This window comes from Gavia stellata, chromosome 19 (genome assembly GCF_030936135.1).
Source record: "Gavia stellata isolate bGavSte3 chromosome 19, bGavSte3.hap2, whole genome shotgun sequence".
Taxonomy (NCBI): Eukaryota; Metazoa; Chordata; class Aves; order Gaviiformes; family Gaviidae; genus Gavia; species Gavia stellata.
Genome location: NC_082612.1, coordinates 18,842,155 through 18,852,033, shown reverse-complemented (window position 1 = coordinate 18,852,033; position 9,879 = coordinate 18,842,155). Strand labels below are relative to the sequence as shown.

Sequence of the window (9,879 nt, the reverse complement as noted above, 5' to 3'; positions counted from 1 at the left end):
CCGGGGAGCTGGGCGGGGTATCAGCCGCCGCCCTGAGACGGGAGCTGCGAGGAAGCGGTGCGGAGACCGTCACGGCCGCGGCAGGGCACGGCGAAGGGCGGCCGAACCGCCGGAGAAAGACGGGAGCGCCATGAGGCGAACGGAGAGCCGCCGGCGGCTTCACCCGCCCCAACCACCACCAGCAGCATCACTTCCGCCCGCGAGCTACGGAAGTAAAGGCGCCGTGACCGGGAAGCGACCAATCGCCTGCCTCAAGTAGGGCAAGCCGCGACCCCATTGGCCAGCGGTAGGTGCAGGCGGTAGGGCCAGCGAGTCGGAAGGCAGTGATGTTTAAGCGGAAGTGGCGTTGTTTGTGGGCGGTGCGTTGTGGAGGGCAATATGGCGGCGCGGGCCGTGGCGGTGAGGGGGCTGTGGCGGAGGTTGGTGCCCGGTGCGTACCTTCTGCTCTCTCGTTTCCCCGCCCTCGAGCGAGCTGGTCGGTCGCTGCCGCCGCTAATCCTGTCGCTCTTTTCCCTTGCAGCGGCGCTGTGGGAGCGGCCTTGCCGCCTGCAGCACGAGCGGCAGCCCGGCCGCTGCGACCAGGTGAGGCTTCCCCCGAGCGCCGCCCTCCCTGTCTGCTCCCGGGCCCGTCCCCCTCCGCAGGAGCGGCTCGGTCGGGCCGCAGAGGTGTCTGAAAACGCTTTGCTTTGGTCTTCGGGTAGTTCGGGCTCCTGAAAAAACTGAATTCAGTTCCTGGGCGGGAAGCGGGCGCTGAGGGAGGTCGCCCGGAGTCCAAGTGAAGGCGCCATTAATCTATAGTGCAATTCCTTAACTGTGGTCACTTAAACCAGCTCCGTAACTGGAACGTGGAGCAAAACCTTCGGCAGCACTAACTGGTTTCCTGTATATGGCTGAGGAAAAGACTTAACCACACCTAGTGCGTTCTCTTAAGTCATAAAAATGCCTTGTCTGGTACCAGCACGAACTTACAAAAATATTCTTTCTCTGCCCAAATTGTCCCTATGTCTGCAAAAATGAAATTTCTCTTTTCACTCATTGCGAGGCTTTGGTATTGGGTGTGTCCTGAAGCTTAAGAAGCCTTTTGGGGGCTTGGGAGATATTTGGGAGTCTCTCTGTTAAAGTGTGTGAGCAGCCAGGGGCTCCCTCAGGCCACTTGCTTTGAAATGATCTTCAAAAAAGTCTCTTGTGGCTTCTCGGAGCTACCTTACTACCAGCTTCTGTAGATACTGCCTTCTGAGTAAAGCGTGTAAGCACTTTTACTGATTGCTTTAATTGACTTCTTACATCATCATGATGATTAAGATATAAAAGGCTGTGTTGCTGTGAGAAGTCTTTTAGATTGCTAGGTGCCAGTTAGTGTATTAGAGAAACAGGAGACAAGAAAACTAGTGAAAAACTTCAATGATGTGCTAAACACTTTGTTTCTTTTCAAGGCATGTTTTGTCCAAAGGATAAAAATAACAAACATTCCTTATTTTCTTCTGAAGCTTACAGATGTTAATAATCCTCTAATTTCAGCCTATACAAATGGAGAACCCCTATAAAGAGCCTCCTAAAAAATGTATCTTATGTGGAATAAATGTGGACTACAAGAATGTGCAGGTGAGTTTGAAAATTCCGGTCCTTAGATGAAGGTAACTGGTTTACTGTTTTTTAGATGTGTGTATAGGAAGTCCACAAGGATTAAGTGAAGAATTCATTCATCTGTAGGGGTTTAAAATTTAAAGAGTAAGAATGTGTGCAGATAAGGGTCAGATAATGTAGTTGTGATAAGTCAGTCCACTAGTTCTATGTGCAGGTGTTACAGCTCTGTTATCTACCAGTCCTCAATTCTAATTCTGCTGTCATATAGCTTAAATGTTATGGCATACAAAATACCATCTAACTGCAACCTCTATTTTTCTTGTCTCCAGGTAGAACCAACCTTTGTAAAAACAGATAAAAAAATGAAAACTAGAATGCAAATAGCAAAATAAACTAAAGCTTTCTAAAAAAAAGTTTGTAAACTGACTTTGGATTTCTTAATTTTAAATAGCTTCTTTCCCAGTTTGTTTCTCCGCATACTGGCTGCATTTATGGCAGGCATATAACAGGTATGTGAAGTATTAAATTAAATCATTTACTGGTTAATATTAATGTTTTTGTGAGTCCAAGTAACTGTAGATCAGCTGTCTTTCCAAAAGTAACTGCTGCCAACTCTACACATTTTGTAATAGCATTTTTCTGACTTAGTAGCCTTCATCAAGGAATGAAAATATCCCTTAATTACATGGTTTTTGTATTTAATGGTATGAGCATATATGCATCTTTCTCCAAAGAGTTAGACAAAGCTGGAGGGAATTGTCAGTAATATCACTTTCACCTTTTAAGCTAATGGTTTGGCTGTTGTTGATTTAAGAGCCTGAAAATGGTTTCTCTTTAGGCTTGTGCAACAAGAAGCAGAAGGAAATTACAAAAGCTATTAAAAGGGCTCATGTATTAGGTAAGTGTGATCATACTTTTGAGTTTAGTAAGTCAAGCCTACTTTCCTACTAAAAAAAAACCCTCCATCTTATCTCTTTATAGGATTTATGCCAGTTATGTTTAAGAACCCATCATTTCTCACAGACCCCAAGATATGTAATGTCAAGTATCCAGAGTAATGTACTATAAAGAAATGAACAATAAAACGACTTTTCATGTTTATATACTTGTTTACTGGAAATGTGTTTGGCTGGCATAATGCATCACTGACTGAAGGGCGGAAGTCAGTTGCTTTTTATGAAGTGTCAAGTCTCTCAAATTGTCTGAAGGAAGTATGAAAGATGAAAGCAACAATAGAAATTGGCAGCTGTATGGGCTGCTTCCCCTGCTCACAGGTCTTGCTGAAGTTCGGGTGGCTGTTCTTCCCTTGCTGGATTGGAAGGGGGAAAAATAAACAAGTAGTGGATAGCTAAGGCTAAATTAAAATATTTAAATTGTTGTAATTTATGTAGACAGCGAATTCTGTGAAGCATGTTACCTGTGTTCATTTGATGCTCCCTGCCTCAGCTTCTGCTGAGGGAAGAGCAGTACTGCCTCTTCAACAGCAGCTCAAAGTTGTATTACTTGAAGGCAGTATGTGACATGGTTGTATGACTGCTAATGTCCTGCTAGTGTAGTCTTTAAACCCTGAGAGAGCGAATACAGATTTCACTCTGGAAGGCAAAATGAGGGGATGTCATCTGGACTTGTCTCTATGCCAAACAGGATTTGTGCATTGGAAAAAAAAAAAAACCCAAACCTGTACATCTGCAAAAATGCAATGTTTTTTATCCCTGCAGTGCTATGAATTGATATGCCACTTGAATATGCTGGCGGTAGCTTTTGGTGCAAAGTCATCTGGACAAATCATTAACAGATCAGAAAGTAGGAGAGTGTGGGTATTCATTTGTATCTCTAACTTTTTCCAACACATCCTCATCTGTTTCAGTGCTACTCAGCGTAAGCTTCCTTTCCTGGTCGCTGTCTTCTTGGTCTCGAAGTAATTTTTGGTGGAGTCCTCTGGATTTCTTGAATGATTTCGATCCTGCTGTGGTCCCTCTGACTTTACGCTTGGTTAGGTGTCTTGTTTCAGCTTCAGTGAAGTCTCTTTCCTCTACCATGAGAGTCAGTTTGTCCATGACATTAATATTATGGTCAATGTTACAGCAGTTCTTGGATATCTGTCGGCCTTTGAAGGAAACAATACAGGTCTGAAGTCCAGAATTGGGGAAAAATGTTTGCAGTGCCTGACAAAGGAGAATATTCTCCTCTGGCTCTCCTGGGTAGTCTATGTCTTCTCCTGGAAAAAAAAAGCTAGAGTTGCAGTCCCTCTTGCACACTTCTACCACTACTGTTTTGGCTGCCTCAGGTTCAGGAGTGTTTTGTGCTTCTGCCAGTTGAATCAACTTTGGAAGTCTTAAGACTGGCATTGCATTTATTTAACTTACCTGAACAACTTTGTTGCTTTTTCTTCTTTATTTCTTCTTTTAATTGGCTCACCTCTGCTAAGAGTTTCTCTACAGATCGTTCACTGGCTTCTACTGTAGAGCATATTTTCTGCAAGGAAAGGAGCATTTGATGGAATTAACAGTAGTCACAGAAGCTGACACTAACCTTGTCACAAAATCCTTAAAGGTACTCGTGATTTTAAAACTTGGACACAAACTATGAAAAAGCTTAAGTAATGAGCTTGAGGTGGATTTTAGAGATGATAACTTAAACCTTGTGTTGAATGAGGTGCAAGGTGTTTTACTTGTTCCCATCTAAGCAAAGGAGCTCTGACAAAGTACAGATAGTGCTCCTTCAAAATAATCCTCCTGTGAGAATTTATCAGTGGACTTTTGATCAAACGGAAACTTAGGTCTTCAACTTTGAGAACTTAGTGTACAGCTACTAACAGTAAATGGAACTCCCTGACCTTTCAATATGTGCTTCCAAGACACAGCTTTGTTTCTCATGTAGTGCAAGACGGTGTGCCCTTTGCTTACCCTGGTTTTGTAGTACTGTTGAAATTAACTGTATCGGCAGGGAGGCCTGACTTACCTTCAGTTCTTCCTGCAAGGTGACATACATTTCATTTATCTTATGAACCTCTTGCAAGGATCCATCTTCATAGAAGAACTCTGACCTGTGGAGCAGGAATGCAATTGTATAATTGCAAGTTAATGATCCTAGTGCTTGCTTAGTAGGAGCTGTAATGAGTAAAGAAGCATTCTGAGCTTCAACACTAGGTGCTTATGTTGAGACAGACAGCTGCTCTCATGGCAAAGTATGGGACTTAACTAATTTCCAGGTACCTTGGAAAGGTAAATAATTGCAGGAAACAGGTCAACAAGTGAGCAGGGTACAGCTGTAGCATTTACAAAAGCACTTAAAATATACTTTTGTAGGAAGATAACTATTCTTATCTAACTGAAAGCTACAGCTATTGGTAAATATGGTGTATATTGTACCTGTGTTGTCTCACTGCTCTCACAAAACCAGAAGATAAGCAGGAACCAGACACTGTTCTGTACCCTTGCTGTTCTGCCATACCCAAGTTGGTAACCACCAAAGGAACTTTCTGGAAAAGACTTAAAAAGCACAAGTTTGCAAACATGATTTATTAACATCCAAAGGCCTCTCTGTGATAGTTAAAGGTTCTTGACCATTAAGGCTCCCAGATGGAGGTTTACAGTACAGTTATTTCTTGCTGAATGTATCACATAACACATAGAAGACTACTTACGGCTAAAGGCAAACTGCAAGAGCAACAAGACTCTGAGCAGTGCCTCTAGTTTTTTCCCATTTCTGGGTAAGAGTCACACAACAATGCAATACTTGCTTGTTAAGCCTAGCCTATGGGCAGCATGTCTCTGAAGATAACTGAAAATTGCCACCAATTTAAATATTTCAATATGTGAAGATGAACACCATGCATAGTTGGAGTCCTATACCCAAAACCAAATTGATCAAGAACAAATTATGTGCATAAATGAACTGACTCTGTCTGCCTGTTGACATGGGCACTACAGATAGTTATAAAGGCAAATCTCTGAACAGAACTCCAGGGTAAGAATTCAGATGGGCTCTAGCAATATAAGGAATAATCTTGTTTAATAAGCAAGTTTCAAGGGTAAAATAAACAGTGTTAACAATAAATCGGTTGCAACAAAGAAAAACCCAAACTGTTCCAAGTACAGCACACGCTGTGCTACTGCTTTATTAAAAGTAAAGAACAAACATTACCCTTCTTGTGGCCGATGTAAGGCATGCTCCAATCTGTAAGTAGAACAACTTTCTGTCATCACGCTAGAGGTTAATAAAAGGAATACAAGGCCCTGATTTGATAGGTGCGACTGTAAATTCTTATGAAGAAGTCTTTCCCGGAATGTCATGGTCTGGTCTGTGTTACGTCTGAATTTGTACCATCCTATTACACTCTGCAGGCAGAAGAAAATTCATTATTACTGTTGAATTGTGCTGTCCCTGTGTGTCGTACTGAAGCAAGTTAGAGGATTCAGTACAAAGTCATGAATCTGAATTGGTCGGTGATGTGTACGTATTCAAGCAGTTAGTTAACTTGAAACCCTTAAAACATCTAAGCCTAATTCTAGCATTCTCTCTTTCCTTCAAAACCGTGTGTTGAACTGGCCTGTTTTAGCTTGTGCTCAAGCTGAAACTTTGCGAACTTGGTTCTGCTATTTTGCTGTCTGTCTCTTTCCAGCTTCTACTTCCCCCTTGTGAAACTTTCTTCTGTGGAGAAGACTGTACATTTTCTTTTACTCAAGTGGTGCTTAACCACTTGAGTGAGCTGACCTCAACTGAGCTTAAGCTAGAAATCAGTAGAATTCCTTTGGGATATTTGAACTGTTTGCTTGAGAAATTAATTAAGAAAAAATAAAGTTGTGACATATATGTAGGCAAACCCTAGGCAAAAATAACCTAAACTGTTCTTTCAGGGGGGGAAGATGATGCAGCTGCCTCGATCAGCAGTGTGAGGGACTAGATACAAGCTTTTAAGAGGAGAGGGGAAAAAAAGCTTGATACAAGAGAGGTATCCAGAACAGCCCCCAAAATCTGAGCTAGCTCCTTGGTATGGTTTAGGTTTGAAAATAAAATACCTTCTTACAGCCTGATAGTATTTTCTTCAGGGCAAGTTCATTCAGTTCTCCTGCAGAATTGTAAAAGCTAGAAGAAAATTAGGACAATTAGAGGAAAAAAAAAAGTGCTAGTATAGAAATAATTCCCTAGCAGTCTGGCCATTATCTCACTTTAATATTTTTTCCCCTCTAAGTGTAAAGATACGCTGACACACTTCTCTTGTAGGATGGTGCAGTTAATTTAATTACTCAAATAGCTATGTAGGTGCTGTTCTGACATCAGGGCTACTGGGACACAAGGTAAAGGTAGCATCTATGTTCTCTCAACTACAAAATAGTATTTGATGTGAAATGCCTTTCTAATAACATCTGGGTTTATTCATTTTCAGAAAGATTTGAGAAGGAAACTGTGTTGTGATTCTCCCCTTATAGGGGTGCAAACCTGCACAGCTGTGTTCCCATCTATGATGGAATTCTGAATACTAGTCCTTCAAACTACTCCTGCCATGGGACTAACAAGTGTTTCTTTTTCTGACCCACTTAGAAGCCTATGACTGATGCTACCTTTTTATTTCTTTTTTTTCCCAGGGTGAGGGGTTGGGATAGATACTTTTAGAAAACCAATGGTTTTTTTTCAGTATGTTGACATTATTCTGTAGTTTATATGGTACCATAGCTCATCAGCAGGTGCAGTATGCCACATCTCTATTTGTATATGCATAGATAAACACCAAAAAAGGACATGAAGAACCAAAATAGGAATAATATAAGGCATTTTGCATCTGTAATTCCAAGGGGTTGATATGGCTACTGTAGTTACAGCTGGGTGATTTTTCTCAGTCATGCAGTATATGTTTATCTCTTGAAAAGTTCAAGTTTGGGTTAATTTTAACTTTTTCTTATCTGTTTACTTAAGAATCTTACCTGAACAGCTGGTAGCATGGAATATGCTTCTGTATATCTGGAAAGAGAAGGTAATATTACTCTGGGTTCATCAGTTCAAGATGTGTATTATTCTTCTGTATGGTATGATCAGAATTAAACTGGTAGAAGAACCAAGAAAGAATTCTATATATTACAATTTCTTAAAATCAAATGCACTAACATCCAATTAAATAAGGTTAAGAAAGGAAATATTTTTTAAAAATAATTCTAATCCGTTTTTCAAATGTGAACAGAACCACTTATATAAACTGTTTTTTATGCGTTGTTCTGTCAAGTGAAAAATCAAATTGGGGACTTTACTTTTCTCTCACTTCTGTTGAGTACAGGAGTAGTATGTAGTATGAAATATTTCACTTGAGTTACTCTGCAGCAAGGCATGGCCGCTGTTAGTAAGAAAGATGAGGCTGGAAAACAGAAGCCCATAGGGTACATGATGAGAACTGGAAGACTGACTGCCAGAAAAAAAAAACCCCAGTAGATGATCTAAAGGCATTCTAAATCCTTTTCTTAAGTTCTCCACTACTTTCATTTTCACAAGTTAACTAAAAAAAAAAAACCCCAAACTTCAGAGCAACTAACTCTGCCTATGAGAATGTCATGATGAGACTCTGGGTAACTTGGTCAATGCCACTGCCGAAAATTCCCCACATTTTTGGTTCAGCTGTGAGACTCAGTGGAGGAAAGTGTCACACCGTAATTGTATCCTAGAGTAAAACTAGAAAATGGGATGCAATTTCTCCCTACCATATTTTCAGGAAGATTGGAAAGAAGGCACATACTGTATTACCTTGTTCTCTTTCTTTTTGTATCACTGTGTTTTAAAGGAATGGAGCTAAGTGTGTGTGTGCACATATGTATATGTTTTTGTTAAGGGCTAGTATAAAACGCACATCCACTCCCATCCCATGAAGACTATAAAGAACAATACATCTGGTATCTGCTCAATGAAATACGTAAATAGTTTGCAGCCTTCACACACAGTATTTTATAAGCTCCAGATTAGGTAACAGATGCTACACATTACAGTTCACATCATTGAAATAGGCCAAGTTTTTCCAGGGCAACTGTAGTCCAGAGGAGTTTGTGACGTGGCCAAGACAAAAGGAGTAGACTAAGCCCTAAATTACCTTTAATGTGACAAGATATTTGGCAAAGAGGAGCTATTCAAGCAACTAAGAACTAGTATTTCTGTTATATTTTCTACAGTAAAAAAATGTAATATTTTTAGCAATTAAAATGTTACAAAATAACCCCTTCATGTGGTTTTTTTGTACATCAGTGTGGACCCCAGGATCTAGCAGCTTTGATCTTGCTGTAAGGTGTTGACTGCCCCCATTCAAAACTGTAAGCAGTCGTATATTGCCTGAAACCAAGAGTGGTATTAAAAATGTAGACAGACTAACCGATTGTATAAACAACTTCAACATCATCCATTTGTGAGTCAGTAATGCTGTTCTTGGCTTCGCCTTTCACATCTCCGAGGAGAAAACCTTCCTTTATAGGGGGAGAGGCAAAAAAAAAGTTGACATTAACAGTAGCATTGAAGAGGACTTTGTCTAGTATTAACAGTGTAAATGCTGTCTTCGGGATAGGGAAAAAGCTGTCAAAAAGAACTGTTTTTTTTTTAAACAGAGTAGGTTTTCACTCATTTTTCAATACCTATCTGTATTTAAGGAAAAAGGGAAGTTGGAATGTGTACTCGGCTGTTTCCCTTTCCTCGTGTTTTCATTCACGAGCGCACAGGTTGTGGCCGTACAGGTGATGCCCACCTCCAAGGCTCAGGACAGAAGGCCTGAGCAGCATTTCGGCCAGTCCTTGGCACACACAGCGCTGCTGCTGCCACCAGGCCTTCGGTGGCCCACACCTCCGCCTTTTCAAAGGGAAAAAAACCCCATTTCCCGGCGTTAGTCAGCACGGAGAGCAGCCTCCATTGCAGCGCGGCGGGGATACACTGCAAAGCCGTGGTCCCGCTGCGAGCCCCTCCACGTCCGGCGGGCCTTCCCGGGCAGCGGCGTCCCGGCGGGCCTTCCCGGGCAGCGGCGTCCCGGCGGGCCTTCCCGGGCAGCGGCGTCCGGCGGGCGGAAGGCGGGAGGCAGCGCGCCCTCCTGACGGGGACGGGGATGGGGGAGGCCCGGCGGCGGGCTCCGCCATGGCGGCGGCGCGGGCCATGGGCCGCCCCTCCCTCCCTCCCTCCCTCCCTCCGCTCCCCCCTCCCGCCGCTCTCGGCGGCGGGGCCCGCGGCACCCACCGTGTCCGAGTCGGTGCCGAGGTGCTGGAAGGCGAGGGCGCCGAAGACGAAGCCCGAGAGCAGGGCCGACGTGCTCTCGCCCTCCATGCCCCCGACAATGGC

The 9,879-nt window shown here is 42.7% G+C and overlaps 2 protein-coding genes across 4 annotated transcripts; one reads left to right on the top strand and one right to left on the bottom strand.

The window, feature by feature from the left end:
* The first annotated feature begins 378 nt into the window (after positions 1 to 378).
* On the top strand, positions 379 to 2,665 carry MRPS18C (mitochondrial ribosomal protein S18C). Its single transcript, XM_059826828.1, has 6 exons — positions 379 to 430; positions 521 to 582; positions 1,519 to 1,602; positions 2,036 to 2,093; positions 2,423 to 2,482; positions 2,566 to 2,665. The coding sequence occupies exons 1-6, from the start codon at positions 379 to 381 to the stop codon at positions 2,640 to 2,642; spliced, it is 393 nt and encodes a 130-aa protein (XP_059682811.1). The 3' UTR covers positions 2,643 to 2,665.
* A 707-nt stretch (positions 2,666 to 3,372) lies between these two features.
* Positions 3,373 to 9,879, bottom strand: ABRAXAS1 (abraxas 1, BRCA1 A complex subunit). Of its 3 annotated transcripts, none has more exons than XM_059826826.1 (9): positions 9,778 to 9,879; positions 8,933 to 9,023; positions 7,509 to 7,545; positions 6,606 to 6,672; positions 5,731 to 5,924; positions 4,956 to 5,075; positions 4,546 to 4,630; positions 3,927 to 4,059; positions 3,373 to 3,781 (listed from the first exon to the last, which is right to left on the bottom strand). In XM_059826826.1, the coding sequence occupies exons 1-9, from the start codon at positions 9,862 to 9,864 to the stop codon at positions 3,381 to 3,383; spliced, it is 1,215 nt and encodes a 404-aa protein (XP_059682809.1). In that variant the 5' UTR covers positions 9,865 to 9,879; the 3' UTR covers positions 3,373 to 3,380. The 3 variants fall into 3 exon arrangements, with proteins under 3 accessions (XP_059682809.1, XP_059682808.1, XP_059682810.1); XM_059826825.1 differs by having other exon boundaries at positions 3,373 to 3,802; positions 3,951 to 4,059; XM_059826827.1 differs by having other exon boundaries at positions 3,373 to 3,802; positions 3,951 to 4,059; positions 8,933 to 9,019; positions 9,778 to 9,793.